Source organism: Lagopus muta, chromosome 9, assembly GCF_023343835.1.
Source record: "Lagopus muta isolate bLagMut1 chromosome 9, bLagMut1 primary, whole genome shotgun sequence".
In the NCBI taxonomy this organism is placed as follows: domain Eukaryota; kingdom Metazoa; phylum Chordata; class Aves; order Galliformes; family Phasianidae; genus Lagopus; species Lagopus muta.
The window spans coordinates 13,996,398-14,019,793 of record NC_064441.1 but is presented as its reverse complement, the minus strand read 5'-3'; the positions used below and the strand labels follow the sequence as shown (position 1 = coordinate 14,019,793).

The following is a 23,396-nucleotide window of genomic DNA, read 5'->3' as shown; positions in this document are numbered from 1 at the left end:
GGTCACTACAAAGTGAATATACCTTCAGTTTCATGCACATCAGCAGAATCTGCCATTGACAGTTTCACTTTGATGTGCTGTCTTCAGAGGCTGGGAAAGGAATAGTGAACCTAAAAGGTAAAATAAAATAAAGATGTCCCTGCATTACCTCTTCTCCTTCTAAACAACTGTCCTTTGTTATCCATCTTCACAAGGGCAGTAACAGATCTGCTGCCACTCTCACCTGGATTCCCAAATCCTTCCTGTGAAGCAACAGGGAGGCATGGGCTACAGACAACTACCTGTGCTAAGGCACTTTTCAACATGGCTGTGTTAAAAATTACAAAGGGAAAGAACATGAAAGGGAACACAAAATCTGTATCAAGCAGGCTGATGAGAAGCCATGGGCTTTGTCAGAACCTTCAAGAACAAGCTGATGGGGCAAAAGATACAGCAGTGTCTGCCGACCTCCTGAGAATATCTGTGCTAACAGGTTAACAAAAGGGAGAGAGATGCTTCCTCTCTCTTTGTAAGTCGATAAAGAACAAGGTTGAAAGCTTTTGAAGGTCTCTCACACACTGCCTCCTTGGCAGTGATTCCTGTGCTTATCCACACTTAACACTTTAGCAAATCAAGACAGCAGGACAAAACCCATTTTTATTGGGAAGGCCTAATGGGATAAAAAGCAAAAGAGAACTCTAATTCACAAGGAACATCAGTTCATACACAGCTCCTCACTAACCTAGTTGTATATTATGTGATCAAGAAATAAATCTGTTCATTTAAAACCTCAGAAACGCTGACTATTTTTCTTTCCCAATTTGGAAATGAGATTATTCAAAGGCATCAGTCAGCTTTCCAAGTTAATTTATACAAATTAGCGTTTCTGTACAAGCTATTACATGGTGTAGGTTATGCATGACTATGCTCATGAGAGTCAACACACGCACAAAAATCAGTAGCGAATGCCTGGTTGTGAGCATTCTGCAAAACGTGATATGCAAGATATACAAGCATAGTAACCACGACTTCTCATTCATCATGTGTATTTGGCCAGTGTACCAATCTAGAAATCAAACTGCCGACTAAGCAAGGGAACTTTCGCAGACCTTAATTTAATTGGAACTGTTTAAAATTCTCTCCTGTTTAATTTTTGAGGCAAGAGTAACAAAAATGAAAATCCAGATGACGCTGTATACCTGCTAGTAGAAACTGCATAAAGAAAGGATGGCATTCAAGTTGAAAAAAGAAGCAAAATTTTGCAGCACTTTGCTTTTATAATAAGAAATTACATCCTCTGTCAAATACCATATAAAAAGAACATGGCATCATCACACAAAAAATAAGTTGCTGCTTTCTTTTTTAAACAGTGGGTTTCAGATATAATGCATAACCAATATATAAGGGAGTTCTAAACTATTATTTAGTAAACTTACTGCTAACATACCTGTATTATGTGCTATACCTGTATTGTATGTAACATACCTGTATTTTGTGGTATATTTGAAAGTGAGAGACTCCCATACAAAAAAAGTCTTGGAGCTAGGCACACTCATGTTGAGAACCTGCAAGCCAGAGAGCCTGCAAGCTCAAGAAGTAGATATCATTTCTTTCCCACTAATGTATGGTAATGTCTCTCTGTAGTTCAGAATATTTATTATTAACTTTCGATAATGCTACCAAGCTGCACACAAATTTTATTCACCAACATCACAAGTATTGCAACAGGCTGTCAGAGTCTTTGCTGTTTTTCCCAGACTGAGACACTGAGTGCTGCTTCCAGGAATGTCACTGGAGGGTCCTTGGACAGCTCTGCAAATCCAATCCCTTTTTATACTAGGCATTTCAAAGACAGTTTTTACACTAATTGGGAAGGTGAGGCTCCTGGAGACTTTTTGTATTGCTTATACACGGGTAAAATATCTCTTTTGTGTTTGAATTCCTACAGTTCTTTTCAGAACTTTCCAGACCATATCTAGCATAGTTGTTTTTTTTTTTTTTTAAATGCTCCTCAATGTTCTTTGGTTGTTTTTTCTCAGTCAACTATGGTTTCAGTCATACATTTGAAATCACTTAAGGATAAATCCTATTGATATATATTGATCACTTTCAGTGTTGTCCAGCTCTGCATCTCAATGGTTTTGCCTTCCTCCAGAGATTTTGCTTCACCGTGTCCTAACAGCTTATATCCTAACAGCTTATGCCATTCAAGAGCCAGAAAAACAGCACTTTTCAGTTCAGAAATTAAACAAGCTAACGGAACACAAACTAGCCAGTCAAGGAATAGGTTGATGCTATCAAGGAGCTCCCATATTTCTACCTGCCCTTGCTGTATACAGATTTCTGTAGTTATTTTGAACTTCAATTTTTTTTTCTCCTGCTCACACTCTCTGCTATTTAGCAATCATTTTTTTTCCTACTGTACCTTATTCAGTTACTTTGTCTGTTTCCAGTCCTTTCCCAAACAGTACCGTTATGTTCTCCAGTCTTTCCCCCAAACTTTGCAACTTCAATGACACTGCTATCCCACCTAAGAAAGACTTATCCTGCTCACTACTATTCTTTAATATAACAGTAAATGTCAACCAAGCCATATGGATCTCAGTGGGTATTTTCAGTGCTTACCCTGCAACTTCTGATTTTTCAAATGGAATGTGTAGATTCCTAGCATTACTCTAAACAGATATAACATCTGCTCAATGTGCTTTATGTACTGAAAAGAAAAAAATGAAGTAATTTTGAAGTACACATCGAAATCTACATACAAAAATACCAGATGATTTATAAAATACGTAATGTAACTGTTTGGTACAAACCGGGACTACAGAGGCATTTGTAACTGGTTCCAACACTGCGACAGATGCCATGTGCACAAGGATTCAGAGCACAGAAGTCAATAAGCTGAGCACACGTAGGTCCTGTAAATCCAGAACTACAACTGCACGAGTAGACAAGTCCATCTGCATAACAAGTTCCATTGTTCTGGCAGGGATTTGATGCACAAGGGTCTACTTTTTCTTCACAGGAGATTCCTAAAAACCCTAAAAGAAATAAATGTTTTTGATAATTAAACATTTTGGTAACCAAACAATTTAAACAAGTTTAAAATTAAGCCATTGACATACATTCATATTTTTTTATTGAATGAAAACTAGAAAAGTCCACGCTTCCTATATAAACTCAAATTTTACAGTTAACATGAAGATATAAGCAGTTTCAGGCAGCATCATACTATCATGTGATTAAGACAGAGAAGTGAAAAAAATATTTATTGAATCTGGCAGCGCTTATCCACATTCTTAACTGTACTGGCCAGAAAAGCAGAGGTGCTTTTCTAGGGATCAGAAACAGAATACAAAGGTACATTAAAAAAAAAAAAAAAAAGAGAAGCCCAAATTCACTTTTCTTATTAAAGGTAATGTGTTGGTTAAGAATAACAGCCTCTAAAGGACCACAGGAGTATAACTGTGTTTTAATAGCATAAAAGAATGGCTTTTTTGATGACAATGTTTCTTATTTAATTATTCATTAAAGCAACACTGTACAAAATCAGGTAGGAAGGAAAGAGTATCCCTGCAAGGGAGTTGTTTGGCTTTTTTGTGTTCTGTTATTTGATTGTGGGTGTTTGTCTTGTTTTTTTTTGTAATGTAGAGAAGAGTGATATTTGAAGAAATGATAGAACTGCAGTATATTAACTATACAGTTTGTATCACATCCACATGGTTACAAGAAGCACAGTTATAGTAGCTAACACAGGTCAGAAAAGAATATTCAATTCCTAGCATTAGATTAAAGATCAAACTCTCTTTTCCATTCAAGTGTAATTTTTTTAATGAATATTTCCTCATGGAGATAGTATCATTCATTGCAACAGAAGTATGCCTGGTCAAAACACACTGGAATATCTACTATGGTAGAACAGCTCTTGAAATTTAAATAAATTAATCATTGAGAATGGCAAACCAGGAGCAAATCAGGACAGTCCCCACTTGAGAATGATCAAGCCAGCAAGAAAATCTGCTCTAAAGCATAAACCATGACAGTTGTCACTGTGAAAGGCAGAGAACAGACCCCACTGTCACAGCAACCAAAGAGATCAGCCACATTTCAGATATCCTTCAGAATCAATTAAATGACCAAAGCTTTTAATCAGAGACAAAAACAGATTTAAAAAAAATGCACAGCATGTGTCTGATGGTTACAGAAAGGATCAAGATGGAGGAGATGGCTCTGTTCTAAACCAACTCAGAGCACGAAGACAAATTAATATTCAATCTGTAAATCTTACCCCTGATGAAATGAAGTGGATTGTTATCCATATTTTATAGCTCTTATATTTAAAAAGTCTCAATGTTGTATTTAAAAGATGATCAATTGGAACTGAACCTCTGTATGATATACAGTTTAAGATAAATACCAAAAGTGAGTCAAAATGCTACCTTCAATATATACTTCATAGCATCTCATTGTCTTTTAATGGATGTTTAAATATTTTTTTTCTAAACACATTCTACATTTCAAGCAATGAGGAAATAGTTTAAAATTAATTTTAACAGATGTGTTAACTTCAGAGCTTTTTTAATTTCTCTGCTTTTTAATAATTCACAATTCACATTTGGGTGAATTAAGTAGTAATTTTGTTCAACTGTTGTCAGGAAATTGGTGTTTCTGAGAAGAAGCACATTAGAAAGTAGATCAATCTACATTAAACCCGTAAGGTGTACCAGAAAGAACTATTCCAAAAATTAATAAAACACAGATTATTATGACGATGAAAAGATAGAAAGATCACAACTGCCCAATAGTTGACTATTAACAGTTAATTATAAATAACTCGTAATCTCAGGAAACAAAAGCAGATCTTGCAGGGCATAGGCAACGAACACAGGCAAGGCTCTTCTGCCCTCACCATTCTGATGTCCTGTTACTCAGATTGGTTTGTGGGTTTTATCAGTACCTCCTGCATACTGATGCTGAAAAGGAACAGCCTATAAATGAATACTGGGGAATCCTATAGTAGAAGTCCTTCCTGCAAGCAATAACTGTGTAACCATCAGAAAGTGAATGGAATGGAAAACCCTAAAACCAAATTTCTAATTCCAGCAATTGTCTGCTATTAAATTGAAAAAGCCTTTGCTTTTATCATAAAATCCTGGATGCATTTAAAGGAATCTGCGAGGACTTCTAACTATTACCAGGAGGAGATCAGTCAGTGAGTTTAGTAAATCTCTACAGTAGCTCTGAAGCTAGATTTTAAAAGATAATGAAATCTGAGGTCACACAATGATACTTACATTGCTTCACTACAACCTTTGCAAAGAGAAGCATACTGGCAGATGGCTAATGTTTCGAGTGACAGAGCTCTTCAAGAACAGAGGAAATCTTAAAATACGCTGAAATGTTGCCTTCGTGCTACTTTTGCACTGTGAAATATGCTTAGTTCATTCTGGAAATACAGATCTTATGTATGAGTTTAATGTCTGAAAACTCTAGAATCATCAGTAGTTATGCATCCAAATTAAAGATGCATTATTTTGGCATTTCTGGTAGTAGATATGAGTCCATATCAATAAAATTGTTGAAATTATGTAAATAAAAATCAGGATCAGATATATATTGATTGAAAGCAGAATAAAGCATTATTACAGGATTACATTTAACCGCAGAAAATTATCCCTTGAATTGTTCTTCAGCTAACTGACACAGGCACAACCTTGCATCTAGTTCACTGGTATAACAGGGACACAACTAAAATGCAGAAATAACACAGAAGGCAAAGGGGAAAAGCAGCATTAGAAAACAATTATACTGCTCAAAGACACAAAGCACTATTTGTGCTTGCATGAAACAGATTGTTTGGTTAGATGTCAAAGAGAATAAAAGTTAGCTGTCAGGTGGTATTCTTTACATATTGCTGCAGACCTCCAGAGCAACAATAGAAAGTAGATCAGAAAATATTTCCAGAGTTAGAAAAGCTCTGGATAGAAGCCGAATTCCTCATCATTGGGGGATTTTAATTACTTGGCTACTGAAAGCAAGAGTCAAGTAATAAATCAAACAACTTAAATGCTTCCTGAAGAGTTGCAAAATTGCTCTTTATACAGCTTGCTGAACAACCAGCTTGCCAGAATGTTATGTTAAACCCAATTCCAAGAAATACACAAACGTGAAAATTTAAACTTCTGAATTACTAGGCCTAGAGTCTACAAAAACCTTTAGATCTGAAAGAAATGCATTACTTTCCCCCATAGAAATTTGTTCCATGAAGAAATGTGAGACGTCTGATGGAATTTCATCAAAATTCTGTAAAGGAAAAAAAATTACTCATCATAAGAAAACAAGAAACAATTCAAAAGGACTTGCAAGTTTTTGATGGAAATTCACCTAGCTAAGTCTCAGCAGATAAAGGCAAACAGAGGCCAAACACATTAAAGCATTGCAGAGACATCTACTAAAAATAGGAGCAATTTGGAAAAATGCCAGATAAAAGCATTAGATTAGCAGAAACTGAACAGCCATAAAAATTTTTAATTAACAACACAATATTCTACAGGTAAATTAAACTCTCTTATGGCAATGTGAAGAACTCCACATTCTGTAATCACCAGTAACCTTGGGAAATCTTACACACACAACAGCTGTGTATCCTATTTTCCTGGAATTAAAATATACAATAGGTTAATTATATTCAACCCTGAAGAAATTAGAATTGCATTTCCAAAATCTGATCCAGAAAAATCTTCTACGTGAATGATGAAGTCCAGAAAAAGTGAAGAACATAAAACTAAAACAATTCTTCATATAGACAAGTAAATTATTTTCTACTCATCACCATATTTCATGGTGAAAATGTGCACTTTCTAGCTGCTATTGCAAATCAACATATATGAATCACAATTTAGCATCTTCTATAGTTGTCAAGCTCTATACGTTTTAAACCACAGAAACCACAGTAAGAACATTCTTTAATCTGCTGCTTCCTAGTTATCAGCAGGTATTTTAGAGAACTTTTGTTGTCTTTTACATAGCTCTAATTCCCTGCAGCTGGTCAAGTCGATTGGCAATAGTAAAATAAAGTCAATTGGAAATTTAAATTCCAAGTAGTCATTAAACTGTCAGTCATAACATAGTTTCCTGTCTACTTCTTTCTACTGGTCATGAAATCCATTATTGGAAAATTATTTCAAAAATACGCTAATTTGAATTAAAAGTTTTCTGCCACTACAGTCAAGCTGGCAAGCTCCAAATAAAGAGAGTAGTAAACCCCCAAAAACCCCTAATAGGACTACAAGTTTTCCTGTTGATTAGGTATTTATTGTAAATGTTTTTGCTTATTTCCAACCTTGTTTTTATGTCTACGTTTCTATTTATTATTTGTATACTGAACTCCAGGGTGCCTTGGGAATTCATATAATTTCTCACTGATTTAAAGATGTTGAAGTAACTGAATTTATAAAATGATCAGCAGTATCCTAATTAACAATATTACTTCCATTGCAGTGGTAGTTATACATAACAATAAGAGAAGAAAAATAAAAACAGGTATTTAACAGATTGATTTGGGTATTTACAGAATCATTTTGAATATAAATTTCAAACATCCACATCCGAGTTGACAGATGTTTACTTGGGGGTGTGGTTAGAATTTTTGGAAATTTATTTGCATGGACATTTGAAGGCAGTATTTGCTAACTATGTTAGGTATGATAAAGACAAACACCCAGTAAGTAAGACATCCCAAACATCTTTTAAACAAATTCTTCAGTCTTTAGCATCGTTCAAATTCATTCATTCACAGCTTTGAACATAAATTCTGATTTGCTCTTAAATAAAGGGTGACTCATCCATTTCATATAACAATTTATTTTCTAGCATTTTTGACACATTAAAATCTATGATGCTTCACATAGAAAATGGAATCTTCAAGCCTAAAGAATTTTTCCTTATTAAAAGACTCTTAAGACAATAACAATGTCTAAAGAATAATCATGAAATGTTCATATTCGATTTGGGCTTCTTTTTCAGTGCCTCATATCTCACCTTCGGTGTGCTTTCACATTCCTCTTTCACAAGCCACGGATCTCATATGAAAGAAAAATGTGCAGTCTCAAGAATATTCCTCTCTGTTTCCATTTCATTCCATTTTCTGCCATTTTTCCCTTTTCCCTTTGTAGGGCTTCCCACCTGCTCTTGTCTTTTTCTGCCTATCCACACAGAATCTCCAGTTTTAGTTCTTACACATGCATAAGCTCTCTGCCTACCTTTCCCCCACTGTGCTGAATTAGCAGTACAGAAAAAAAGGCCTCTTCTCAACTAGCAATTGCTATTACGCACAGCAGGAGAATAGAAGCAGAGCTGGAGATCTTGCTTAAATTAGAAATCTTTCATGGCTTTGGTTTTCTCTGTGTGTGGGGTTTTTTTAATGGAAAATCTGAAGACTCTAAAAATAGCAAATTACCACACCTGTAATTTTTAATTACCTACACTTTGCTTTATTTACAAAAATAACCACATCCTTCCAAACAAGATAGAAGCTCTCAAAATATGCCTCTATGAGAGAACAATGCATCAAAAAGCATCTAGAAAAATCAACAGAGCCCTGGGCAACCTGATTTGGTGGGCAGCAACCAGTCAATGGCAGGGAGCTGGAATTGGCAGGGCTTCAAGTCCCTGCCAGCCCAAGCCATTCTGTGATTCTATCACAGGCTCAATCTAGAAAAGCAACTATTCACAAAAGGTGGCAAGTGCTCAGGCAAGCCTAAGAATGATTTTCTCAGAAAATGCTCATTTCCAAGGAACCAAGAATAAGAAGTGTTCAACACTATTCTTCTTCTGGGGAATAGTGCTGCCCAGTCCAGAAAGTGATTCCTGAAACATTCCATCATCTCCAGAGGTTTTTTTTCTATGTTAAATTTGATTTTTACAAGGGTTGTAAGTGTATTTATGTAAAATGTTTTCTTGAGATGCCTCAATATTTTTTGAAAGGGAAAATATTTATACCACGTAATCATGTTAGACATACAAATAAGTTATCAGAGTAACAGCTCCTTGCCCAATTCCATCCTGGCTCTCTAATGTGGCTGCCCTTAGCAACGCAGACATAATGCTGGGAGATTAGAACTGGTAATTTTCCATGCAAAGTTTCAGACAGATGACACAAAAAGCACATTTGAATAACAATGAATTCTATGAGCAGACACCTTCTTCTTCTTGAAGTTGCCAAGTAATTTTTTCTTTCCTCTTGAAGGGTCAGAAATCCCACTGTACCTTTAAGAAAAATCCAGAAATCCTAGAAAATCTCAAGACCTCAAGAATAGGAGAGCACAGGTATGTAAAATGTAATAAGTACAGAAGAGTAAAAAAAAAATAAAATAAAATAGCAGAAACCTGAGAAAATGGTACCAGTGCTGTCCTAAGGTAAAACAGCAACAGCCTTCAGCATATATACTAAGATAATGGAGCAACAGTGCCAAGATTCCAAGATTTGCTACTTGAAGCACAGCATAGAAGAGAACTGATCTGGAAACTGATCAAACATGGATCTGGATCAGTGACAAAGAAAGGAAGCAGAAGATAAATACTGAAGACACAAAGCAGTCAACAAGACTGTAGGACCAAGCAGCATAACAGAGATATAGCTGAAGACAAGTAAGACTAAGAGAGAAGCAAAAGTAATTTGGTTCTCCTGCAGAAGAAAGCCTGCCATAATCAAGAACACTGCACATCAAGCAGTGGCACATCAGCAGAGGGCAGTCCATCTTGGGACCCAAATGCACATACAATCCTGTCATCATGGTCTCAGCCTCAAAGAGCAGTAAGAGAAGTTGAGAGCTGGTTGGCACATTGATGAAAGGGCCAACAGGAACAAGCAAGGAGGCCCTGTCGCACACACAAACAATGTGGCAGCTTTAAAATATCCAAAAGTCCTAGTATAATTTTTTCCATGTATTTTGTAATGGCAAAATATTTTCCTACAAGGCATTTTTAAAGACAGTGAGCAGTTTTCCTATGAAAAACACAAACGAATTACTAAGTCTAATACTGAAATTTTCTTTTCTGAATTTTGTTACTAGTTATAAGCTAGTTTTCAAAATTCTTCCAAATGCAAGATACCCTCTGCAGCCAAAATGTGAATGTCTGTGTTTCAAAACAGTTGTTAAATGGGTCGATCATTAAAGCATAACTCCAGAAAAGCAAGGAATCATTCTGAAGAAATTACAAATAATCTTTCATTATTAACCAAGTATACATTACCAGAATAGTTCTCAAAGACTTGTACCCTTAGAGCAAATGCGAGTTGCTGGCAGAATAAAAACATCCATAGAGATCAGAAATATAATTAGTTCCAAGTTCCAATCCTAATTATAAATAACTAATAGAAGATTTCATAATTGAGAGCTTTCACTTCTGATAATTTTTTTATGAGCGACTCAAGCATCTGCCATTCCACACAGCAAAGTGCTATAAAAGCACATACTTTGCCTTTGCAATGTCCTCGTTTCACACAGTTTCAAACATGGTGTTTACCAATGAGAATCACTGAAAGGCTTATCATGCAGAGAAAAAAACAAGTCCAAACAGAAAGGAGAATGAAGTAAAACTTTGTGGGATTTAAAGCACTGTTTTTTCTCCAATTGATTCATAAGCAGAAACATGCAAATACTGGATGCAAGGCAGCTCTTCTCACTCATTTACCGGACAACACAAAAATCAGAATGAATTCTGAGTTTCCTCAGATTCTCTTATCTTTCTCACAGTGCTGGAGCCTGACTTCTACTGTAGAGGTGCCAGCAAATGGATAAAAATGCTCAATGCAGCATACACTCTATAACACTAAGCTCTTACCATACTTCACACAACACAAATGACATAGGATATCTCATCTGGATTTTTTTCTGCTTATTAATATGGTGTAAAGTACAATTTTGAATATATTTTCATAAAACTAAAAATTCAGACTGAGTACACCATGAAATATCAATTTGTACAAGACATCAAATAAGTCATTGTTTACCTTCTGGGCACTGACAGGTGAATCCATGGATGTTGGATGAACAAGTGCCTCCATTTTGGCATGGCTGCTGGATGCAGTGATCAATCTCTGACTGGCACAGCTCTCCAGTGTAACCTACAAAACAGCACACAATATTCAGAAAGCATAGGGAAAACGAGATCTTATCACTAAATGGTAACTTCAAACAGTCCTGATAGCTTTCTTGAACAAAATTAACCAAAGTAATGAATCAAAATAGAACAGTCTTCTAATTTCTTGTAAAATGGGGTTTTTTAATAAGAACTTATCCTTCACAGGAGAAATAAATAAGTAGTGGAAATCTAGAGATTATATCAAATGTATTTTACTATCAGCAATATTCTGACTAGCATAATGAAGGTTGGTGGTGGGTTCTCATAAGGACTCACGTAATCAAAAAAAAGAAGTTCTTTATGAATGGTTTTCAAATGCATCTTGAATCTCAAGTGAAAAATCTTCAGGAAGACTTTAAACAGGACTTGTCATCTGAATTAGCTGTGCATATGCTGAATGACTGCCATTTGTTCCTACTTCTGGGCTCTAGAGAGGGTGTTTATTTTAAGTGGGAGTTGTGAAGTACAGTTGCAATCTCTTCCAAATAAGCTCCTACAAGTTCACAAGCTACAGATTGTGTGTACTGTACTATTTGACCGTAGATTGCTTTGTTCCATATGTTTGAAGTCTATAATACATCCAAAAAAAAATGAACAAAGATACAAAATACAAACTAAAAGATTAAACACTCCAAATTTAAATTCCTTAATGAATACCACACATTCCTCATTCCTATTTTTCTTTACTTCCAAAAAACTATCTTGGATGCATGACAGAAGAAGAAAGAACACACAATACACATAGATACTTTGTTTTTGAAAAGGAACCCTACATAAAGTTATAAGCCTCCTCTGTAATAGCACCATGGCTGGTGTTAAGGGTCAGCAAGCTGATGCTGTTAATACACAGCTAAGGGCAGGCGCCTAAGAGAAAGATCTGAGGTGAGATATAGGACGTGCTTGGAATACAATTTCACTTACGTAGGAGACAAAGAAGGAAAAGAAGAAAAAAGTAAAAAGAAAATGCATGTTTTGATTAAATAATTTTTATTCATGCAATCAAAGTCAACACTTTAGAAATCTTTCAGACAGGCTAATAGTTACATCTTTTCAAATCAGTCAGTGTTGCCATAAAGTAGATCTCAAAATAGATTGTTATACTTTGAGTTTCTAGAGTAGTACTATAAAGAAGGATGTCTAAGGCATTTCTCTTTGTCTACCTTACTGCTTTTGTATGCCACAATGATCTACATTCTGATCCTATTTTCTGCAGTGTGATACTTTAAGAAAGAAACTTGTATCTAGATTGTCAGCTGTAAGTCAGATAAACTTGAGAGGAGTAAGGACATCTAAAACCAGAACTGTGCTCTTGTGAGGCAGCTCCTCTGGGCTGGATGAAGGCACACGGACAGACCTAAGCCATACTTTTCACAGCCAGCAATTTTCTGTAATTCTAATTGGTTTTATATTAGCATAAAATTTATAACAACAAAAGAAATACTATATAAGACTACATCAACTGATTTGTTTCATCTATAGGTTTCATATTTCCAAGTTCTGACATTCAGCTGATTATTTTATGAATTACAATACAGAACTGGGTGTATTTAACTCATTTAAGCATTTTTTCAGTCATCAAACTGCTTTGGAGCTTGTGAAAGCTAAAAATTATCCTGAAATTCAGTGTGCATCCAAAGGAATGTTGGCACAGAAAAGCGTGAATGATTGTGTTGCTCTGAAGCTTGCTGACTTCCTGTAAATGTTACTATAGCTTGAGACAAAATTCATCAGAGATAATATTTTGTCAGTTTTATGAAAATAAATATGCTCCATCTTAATATGATCGATATGGGATGTTTTGTCTATCTACAAGAGAATATGATTTGGGGATTTCCTAGCAAAAGCTATGAAGTTAGAAGAGCTAAGCAACCACCATAAGAAAAAAACAAAACACTTTGCTGGTCAGATATACTGTAAGAATCATTACATCTATTCATTTTGTGCTGTCATAGATCTTCACAACATTTTTGTCTAACAAAATCTGGGAAATTATACCATTCACACGTGAATGGCTCTGAAATTTGCAAATGGAGGCAATATTTAAACTCTTAGTACAATAATTAAATTCTTACTTCTTCTGCCTTTCATAATTTTCCATATGCAATTTTTTTTACCAGTAGGAACACAAGTTAATATTAGTTAAGCCATCTGAATAATATTTTACATTTACTATCAACAAAAATAAATAAATAAATAAAATTCAAAATTATAACTTAAATATAATGATTTGAGGTCATAAAGCAAATCTTGCAAGATCCAGAATGTAATAAATGGAGTTAACTATATTCGTCTTTTCAATTATCTACATAGAGACTTGATCATGCTGTTATTCAGAAGGGAAGTCTTTATATATAGAAGCTAAATAGCTTAATTCCATAGACTATAAGATTGTGTTCTACCATGATAAACAGGAGGGATTTTGTAGAAGGAAGTATTTAGACTTTTTTTTTTCCATAGGAGCTAACATTTTTTGCAGAGACAAGGAGAACAAATAGTTATGTAGTTAAAAAGGCAAAAAACTAAATTTTAGAGAAAAATTTTAAATGGAAAGGATTAAAAGAGTTTAAAGAAATAAAGATGTCAAAGAAAATTCAAAATATATCCAAAATATGTAACAGAAATATAGTTTGTTCAAGAAACTGTTGTGTTCTCAGTCACTGTTTCCTTTCTACAATGCATCTCACAGTGTCAACACAATGTTTTTTCTACAGTGTTAACACTTTCTCAGACAAGTAATTCAAATACTTGTCCCTGACAGAGACTTCTTTAATTCATGGGAAGCCTTTGAAAAGTGAAGACGTCAAATGGTAAAAAATAAAGCAAGCACTTGATGCAGGTACCTGGGATCGTAACAACAACAGCAATATCTTGGGTTTTTACATGGTTACAGAAATAAAGTAACATTTGCTGCATCAAGGCACTGTAATTTGTAACTTCACAATAGAAGCAGGAAATATTGCAGACTTAAATATAATAACGGAAGCAATAATCATCTTTGGAATCTTGTAGCTAAGTGGAAAGCATATTTATGTTACTGCACGAAGCTTAGCCATAAAACATCAAAACATTAAGTTTTCCTACTGGAAACATTCTTGGGCTTTCAGGTAGGCACATCAGAATTCTCATAAATATTCCACCTAAAGCTTTTTTTTATGCAACCAAAGCCAAGAATTTCAAAGTGTTTTTAAAATATTTTATATGAAGATCAGAAGGTAATAATCTAGCAAAAACTCTGATTTTATGAACTGCAGGTAGGCTTCCTAGGATTATGCCTGGATTTAGAATCAAAGAATCACCGAGGTTGAAAAAGACCTCTAAGATCAGCTAGTCCAATTGTCCACCTATCACCATTATTTCCCCACTAAACCATTCCCTCAGCACAACATCCAAATGTATCTTGGACATCTCCAGGGAAAGAGACTCCATCATTTCCCTGGGCAGCCCATTCCAGTGCCTGACCACTCCTTCAGAGAAGAAATTTGTCCTCATATCCAACCCAAACCTCCCCTCGTGCTACTTGAGGCCATTCTCTCTAGTTCTATCACCAGTTACACAGAAGAGGCCAATTCCATTTCTCCTAAGGTAGGAAATGTAAAAAGAGAAATTTAGCCAGGACAGGAATACCTAATGCAGAACAACTTCCGAGACAGTAATCTCAATAAATACATAAATTGTACATATCCTGCATGTTAATTATTTTTTCTAATTAAAAACTACTTGTCAAAATCCCAGAGAATTCTGAATCAGTCACAGTCAATGTGACATTAATTGTATGGACTGTTTAAATATTTCTAACTTGTTTTACTCTGATCTTTTCCCTCTTGAATTTAAATTATTATTCAGCTATGTTTACGTATGTTGTTAAAGTAACAGTTGATCCATTCACGTATTTACAAAATTAGAATAGATTATATGTGCATAATAACTTCATATCTAATTTTTGGAGCAGTATAAATCCATGTCCATGTAAAAATACAAATATAAATCATTTTTCTGCTGCCCGTTCACTACAGCAACTCTTAAGCAAAGAGAGAAAAAGAGAAAATCAGAGAGGCATAAATGAAATAAAGGCATAAATCAAAACAAAGTGTTGTTTGTTTACATAATTTTAATCCACACACCCAGCTTTAAAGTTTATTTAGAGACAACCGTTGGAAGCCTGACCAAAATATCCATTTGTCCATCTGCATTTTAAGGAATTTCTATACTGGGAGGCTGAGGACCTATTCCAGAAGTACCTTCCATTTCTGGGTTTTTTTTTTTCCAGATAAGATCCCTGAAATGTCAACTGTCCAGTAAGTGATCTCATAACTTATCAGCCAGTAAATTGCTCGCTTTTTCTATAAAAATAAAAAATAAAATATGTGTAGGAAACAAAATAAATTACCCAATATTTATTTAAGTCTAATAGTTTTATTGTTACTTTACTAACTTTCTTATGTTAGTTAAAAATAAAGTAATTGGGCTATTATAACTGAGCTTGTCTTTGAAATGTAAGATTTAAGATAGCATTGAGTTTCCTGTAACAGTCACTTTGTAAGGTTCTTTTCTTCCATCAGGATGTGACATTAATTTACATTCCAGCTTTTAACTATTACTGTCATATTTAGTTTAATTTTAATTTCAATTAAATTGCTATTCTCATTTGATTAAATTTCAATGGCAAATGTTCTTGAAATAACTTCAGAGAACTCAGACATTTGATGATTAATCAAATCTACAAATTACTAAATTTAGTTTATGCATTTTTTAAAAGTTTTCAAAGTTTAAGTTAATTCTGAGGAACAATTCAACAAGTGTAGTTTATGTTAAGGGCTTTTCTATGTCACTCTGTGAGTGAAGAAAAGAATTTACTAGTGACAGTGAAGGAACATTTATTGAAAGGTTTGATATGTTGTATACTTAAAATCTATACTGGGGGAAAAAACAAATAAAAGTTGATTTTAGACAGCAAACTAAATAATTTTGGTCATCTCACTAGGTAAAGTTCTATTAGGTCCTGCAGGACAAGAAGGATGCAGAGCTGTTGGATTGAGTCTAGAGGAGGACCACAAAGATGTACAGAGGGCTGGAGCATCTCTCTTATGAAGGTAGGTGGAGGTAGTTGGGATTGTTTAGCTTGGAGAAGAGAAGGCTCCAGACAGACTTCACTGTGGCCTTCCAGTACTTGAAAAGAACATTTCAGCAGGAGGGGAATGACTTTTTACAAGGTCTGATAGTGTTATAACAATAGGAATGGTTTTAAATTAGAAGTGGGGAGATTTAGGTTAGATGTTAGGAAAAAAAATATTCAGAGTGGTGAGGCACTGAAACAGATTGAGAAGCTGCGGATGCCCCATCCCTGGAAATACTCATGGCCAGGCTGTATGGGGCCCTGGGCAGCCTCATCCAGTGGGGGGCAGCCAGCTAGGGGCTGGAGCTCCAAAATCTTCGAGGTGTCCTCCAACCCAAGTGATTTCATGATTCTATATGAATAATTCCTTCACAATGGTTTTGGTTTGGCTGTACGGTACTGTGCCTCTTGTGCCAATATTCACAGCTGAAGAATTTTCCAGCCCTTTAAAGCTGACCTTATGTTGTTTTATTTTCCCTCTTTCCTACGGTCTGAAGATGCACAGTTTGCTGCTCTGCAAAAGATATGCTCCGAATGTTAAAACAAAAATGCATTATTCAGAGCACAATACGATACCCACCAGGCAGGCAGCTGCAGGTGAAATTGTTCCCGTTGTGTTTCTGTGCTAGGTCGGTGCAGGTTGCGTTGTTCTGGCAGGGCTGGCTTTGACAAGCATCAAATTCCTCACACAGGGGGCCCCAGTATTCATCCTCGCACTCACAGAAAAACGTTGCCTAAAAACAAGCAAAATTTGCACTCCACAATGAATCTTCAAAGGTTATATTTTCATTGACTGCTCTACGAACAAGAATGTTTCTGCTGCTATTCCATTCGAAACACAAGTAGCTGACATAAATACATCAAATGCATGAAGTTACCATTTGAAATACTAAACCTGCACCAGTTCTTCAGGTCAGATTTTTAATCAAGCCAGGGAATCTCCACCTAGACATGGATCAGATCCACGATGCCTAAATCAGTATAATTTTTTTCTTCCATTCCAGAAATTGTATTTTTATAGCAGTTTGATTACCAAGATTTGTAATGTATAGATTTACCACACAAAACCCTGCTACAAAGGAGCACCCCCTATGGGATGAGCAGTGCTGGGCTCACTTCAGGAGACACAAGCCACTCTGGTTCTGCTAAAACACGTATCCTCCTGAATGTATTTAACATCTTTTCCAAAACTTGCTGCTTTTGCTGCATAATGAAAGATTAAGAGCTCTAGTCCTGTTAAAGAAATAACTGTCATAGGTACAGCGTGATATTCAGTATTTTTTTAAATAATAAAACTTAATTAATTTTTAAAAATATTTAAATTGCCAAGGATGCGTTAAAGGAGGGAAGCAAAGAAAGCTCTCATCTGATATATCCATTTAAGTCAAATGCCCCCTTCCTCTGTTCATTAAGCACTAGGTGGCAGCCGCACTCACTCCTGCATTTCCCAGCCCCATCACTCGGCCTCCATGCACACAGCTGTCCCAGGCACAGATGTTGCAATGCAAAGCACAAAACGTGCATGGAATCAGAAACAAAAAGGCCAGGTCAGTATTTTATTTTCTATTTTTACTTCTGTTTGCTTCATGCAAATAAAAAGCTGTGTATTAGGAAGAAAACAAAAAAAAAAAGACAATGAACTTCATACAAATAAAGAGATGATAGTCAGTAAAATGCAGTACTTTTTTCCTTAAAAATACTGCATTGACAGAGTCTAAATAACAATTAATGTTATAATAGAATCATAGGATCATTTGATTTGGAAGAGGCTCTTACAGGCCATCTAGTCCTACTCCCTGCAGTGAACAGGAATACCTGCAGCACCATCAGGTGCTCAGAGCCGGGTGCAGCCTGGCCTTGAATATCACCAGGGACGGGGCTTCCACCACATCTCTGGGCAACCTGTGCCAGTGCCTCAACACCCTTATTGTAAAAAATGATAAAAACATTTTGCTTATATCCAAGGAAATATATATTGTACATCTCCAAAACTCAGCAATGTGCATGTTATTTATCACGAGTGATAGAAGCCTGCTCACAGAACTGCTCTGCATATATTTCACACCAGCAATGAGATGTTTCCAGAGTAGGATGTAGTTCAATAGGAAGGAAAAAATAGGCAAACAGATGAAAAACTGCATCACTCATCATGGCAGTTTTGCTGTTATTCCAGAACAGGATACTGGGCTGTATTTCCAGAACAGTTCCCCATATTTTAAATACAAAAATTTACAATATCAGAGCAGACAAAATGGTGCTACATAACTACATGCATGCTAAATCTTGCTTTCTTTTCCTTTCCTCCCTCTCTTATGAAGCACTTGGAGACCAATGCAGTGGCTGCTCTGCTGACAGAGGATATAGAAATAGTTTCAAAAGTGCCATGGTTTTCAGTGCTGGTGTACATTATGCCCATGGACTATAATACTGACACTAGGCATCCATAAGTAAAAACTGTACAACATTTATGTACAATAAAGTTGTACAATAAACACAATCCCAATATAGATTCATAGACAAAGGCATTAATAAATTGCATAGCCCATACCATGAACACTGTGTGCCATTCCTTATCATCAATGCTACGTCAAAGTAATCAGAGAAGTAGAGAAGAATTAAATTACACGCTGATTTTAAGAAGTTTACATATTTCTCTGAAAAATTAACATTTTATGGGTTTTTTTTAATATCATTAAAGAAAATTTCTGGTTGATGCACTGTTTTCATGTTTTGTCACTGATTACAAACTCACTGGAGGCATAAAATAATTTTACTTTTTATCCTACAGAAAAAAAAATGGTCTGGTCTGAATTATGGAAGTATCCCTCCCTACCAAAATAATGCTTTGGGTCTGCTTTGTCTTGACAAAAAAGGACTGAGCATTCATGGCAATCCTTACAGAGAGTCATTTGAGCACAACACTTCTGTGTAATAAATACTTATTTTGTATTTAGGAGTATACTGTATTCTGTCTCCATAGAACCAGAATGGTAGCTCTCAAATCTAATGGATGTCTATAGCTCACTTTAAAATCCTACACAGAATCAGAAATTCCTAACAAACTTCTCTCTGGATTATAATAGGATTTTTCTCTTCAATTCATAGCCAATTTGTCTGAGGACAACTCATTCTGGTGAGAGTCAATAAATGTCAATTTGGTATTTATTTGGTGATAATACCAAGACCAGTATCATGTTTCTGAACATTCACTTTTCCGTTGTGGAAGAATGGCAAGCACAACAGCAAAACAGAGGTACTAAGCTCAGACAGAGCAAAGAAAAGGCATCACTTTAACACAGCATCACTTCACTTCAAAGAAGTTTGTTCAAAGTTGTGAATTTTATGTTCAGCATCAACAACAATTGAAAAAGAAACTGTCATTATGAGCTTACAATTTTATGTCCACATTCTATAACACCCAGCTCAGTAGAAGGTAAGCTACTTATTTATAAGCAAGAAATAACTAAAAACCAGCCAAGACTTCCAGGTTAGACCAAAATTCATTTGTTTATAGTTTTATGCACCTCACAGATGATAGTATGCCACTGCACTTATATTACTGCAGATTGTTAATTACATTTAAAGTTTCCATTATGCAAATGTGTTACTACTAGATTTGTTATAAAACTATGAAGTACATGAAAAAACAAAGGCAATCAATCTTCTCATCACTGGAAGCAAAATGACTACAGCCAGCACAGCTCTGAGCATATTCACCACATTAGGCCTTTTATGAATTCCACTAAGAAGTTGCTTTGCATCCTGCAAGACTAGAATGTGCAAACTGAATGAATTAGAGGTAAAAACAAATCACAAAGGGCATGTTGCAAACCTAAAGAAAATTAAAGTTTCTGTTCTGGATAAAGAAATGTAGAAGGTCTTGTGGGAAGCAACTCAGCAGTTGGTTGGTACATGGCAGGCATATAATTTTGGCTGTTGTTTGCTTCATCATTAGGGAAACCATAAAGACATTTTATGATACATCTCCCCTAAGACAACTTAAACAATGGCGAAAACATCCTGTTTAATGAAATATACACCTTCTATTTTTAACTATGTTGCTCACGCTGGGCCTGATTCAGTTTCCCAGCTGAAATTCTATTATGCAACTAATACACTAATGGGTAAGGAAAACTGTCAGATTTGAAAAATCACTATGGCTGAATAGACAAAATAACATTTTTATTATCCTTGGAGTAGGAGTCTGGTCATAAATAAACATTTGGAAACAATGAGGATTTACTGAGTTGCCCCTTTTCGGAGCACAACTTGGCATAGGTCTGAAGAGACTGCAGAGGATCACTGGGAAACTTCATCATCTGTTCAAGGTAACAGTTTGTGACAGCAAAAATACATGTTTCTGAAGTTAAAATGTTATTAAAGAGATAGAATCCTGCTAATTCCAGTTCTTTGACTACTATTAACTGGCAGATGCCTCTCTCAAAATGGACTTTAGCATGATTGTGATACCCCACAGCTTCAGCTACAGGAATGTCTGATTCACATTCTGTTATAAACTCTATCTTAACACATTGTGCTGTTACTGTTCCTCAAAACTGTGGAAAGATGGGAGTAATTTTAAATTCTCCTATTCATTTTCCAGGGAAGGAAAAACACTGTATGCTCAAGAGGGAGGTTAATTCATCACTAAAAGCTGGATACAATTTTCAAAGTCAGGATTAAAGGTGTGGATGTACACATACTGAGTTCCCTTTTCTCAAGCTCCTCTTTGCTGTCATGAAGCCAATTTGCCTTTCTTTTTAAAGATAACTGTAATTTATTAATAAGTAAAATTCCACATATCAGAGATTTTTGAAACACGGGTGATTATTAAAAACAAACTATGCATTTTCCTTAAAAATATATTAATGCTTCTGCATAGATACAGGAAGTAATGTATGTTCTCTTTGTGACGTATAGCTTGCAGTAAAATAAAGAAATTAGGACATAAAAATGGACTAACAACAGGAAAACATAACATTTGACTGTTTATCAAAGCCTTTAACTCTCAACATGACAAAAAATTGAAAAAGGAAAGATGTTTTCATATGCCACTATATATAGAACATCTGAACATATTATTTACATAAATCAAATTCAAAATGCTGAATTTCTAGAAAAATGGCAGATACAGGAATGCAGAAAAACTAAGCTGGACCATAAAATAGCATACTGCGTGAACAAGTTATTTGGATAACAGTCATTGTGTTCACATTACCTTAAGCGTTTTAAAATTTAATTTTCAAAGAATAAAGATGTTATTCCAGATGTTAGCACTGCCACACACAGATAGGTTACTGCAGCAACTTAATTATTGTTGTTACAAGTCAAAGCTGCATTTTTCTATCAAACATGCTTATTGAGAATTTAAATCGCAAAATGGTAGCAGATGAACTATTAGTGAATTCCCTAAATATGCCAGATTTTCTGTGTTCACAGCAGGCTCGCAGCTGTTAATATTTACTCAACAGTTACTATTGCTTTTATCTCCCAAATGAATGTTATTAAAACCAAATATTAGCTGCACATTTTTGTGCTGCATATTACTTTATTAAAGTCAACATGTATAGAAGGCAGCAGAGAATACAGGCTTTTGATCATAGAATGCCAGTCTGGTTTTGTCAAAGCAGTATGCAGCATGGAAAGTTAACATATGATTTTTTTGTTGTTGTTAGTAGATGGCACAAAAATATCAAAGCAGTCAATGAAATTGCTGCTGTCATTCTAATCTCTCAATATAACCTCTCAAGGAAAGAGCACATGAAGATTTCCAAACATTATCAAATTATTTCATAAATACACTGTCATTATTTAGTAACATCTATGGTTTTTGAAGTCTATTTCACAGCAGCAAGGTAGTACATACTAGGAGGACCAAGAACAATTTCCCTTGCATTTATATTAGCAGAAAGTTTCCAAATTATGCAAAGATCTTGATAAGTTCACCTTACCTCATCTGGTTTCGTGATACATTTTCCTTTCCCTGAACACTGGAATTTATCTGAATGGCTTCCCGCAGGCAGGCAGGTACTGACTTTCACTATCACAGTCAACCGTAAAGCCACAATGCACTTAGTAACTGAGTCATTCAAAAAACCTTTTAAAAAAGAAAAAGAAATCATTAATATATGGGGGAAAAAAGGTATATGTTAATACACAGTGATGCTCATCTGCTTGACAAACAATTGAATCGATCATGATTTCTCATATTCCATACAGTCTTACCTAAATTTAATGCAAATGTAAACAAAAATTGGAATAGAGTTTGTAAGCACTTCTTAGGATTAACAAAAGAAGAGAAGGCTGGTGAAACAGATCGACCTGTAGGGCTCTAGTCTGCTTTCATTTCTCAGGTTTCTAATAATCAACCACTTTAGTCTGCTATCTTTTTGATCGTTTATGTACTTCCCTAAGTATTTAATGGCAAGGAGTATTAAAATCAATCTCAGTGGAGGAAAACATTTATATAAATTTCAGCAGTTACTTAAAGTAGAACTAGAAAGCACACAGATCTTAAGCAGAATTACAGTGGTAAAAGATGGACAATCTCAGCGCTGCCTCTTTGATGGACTCTGCAATGATGCACTCCATTTGACAGTATTCCTTTCAGTACTTGCAATACAAGTTATATCTGAATGTCCTATCACTCTATGAGATGATACTAGGTACTATAATTTTATGGAACTGAGAAAAGAAATTGTTGGTTGGAAGCTACTAAAACACACTGGAGCACAACAACATCCTTATCACCCATATTTCTAATATAAATATTTGTAAAATAAAATATCCTTAATTTTTAAAAAAATATGACTGCAAATGGATGCAGGAAGCATATGACACAATGGTCTTTTTTCCTAATATTTTTTGTTCTAAATTCTAAAATTCATTTATGGCATAGGTTTCAAAGGAACTTTCAAGATGCAATAAAGCTCCTTGCACTACAGACTGGAAATTGAACAATATTTTCTCAACTACAAAAAATAATACAGTATTAGTATTTTACATATATATATTTATATATATCAGTAAGCACTTATAAGGAACAGTAATACACCAGTTTCTCAGGAAACTGCTTGAAATTCAAGTAAATTCTCTTTCCAGAACAGCTGCTGAACATTACTTACATTCTGCATATGAAAGTCTCAAGTGTGACTAATTA

At 35.2% G+C, this 23,396-nt stretch overlaps 1 protein-coding gene across 1 annotated transcript in view; it reads right to left on the bottom strand.

Moving 5' to 3' along the window:
* Positions 1-23,396, bottom strand: part of DNER (delta/notch like EGF repeat containing) — a 107,861-nt gene that overhangs the window by 21,329 nt on the left and 63,136 nt on the right. Inside the window, exons 5-8 of the mRNA XM_048955160.1 lie at positions 22,189-22,334; positions 16,818-16,971; positions 10,994-11,107; positions 2,796-3,020 (exon numbers count right to left, since the gene is read on the bottom strand). Of these exons, the coding sequence (XP_048811117.1) occupies positions 2,796-3,020; positions 10,994-11,107; positions 16,818-16,971; positions 22,189-22,334 (639 nt within the window). The remainder of the gene's footprint in view (positions 1-2,795; positions 3,021-10,993; positions 11,108-16,817; positions 16,972-22,188; positions 22,335-23,396) is intronic.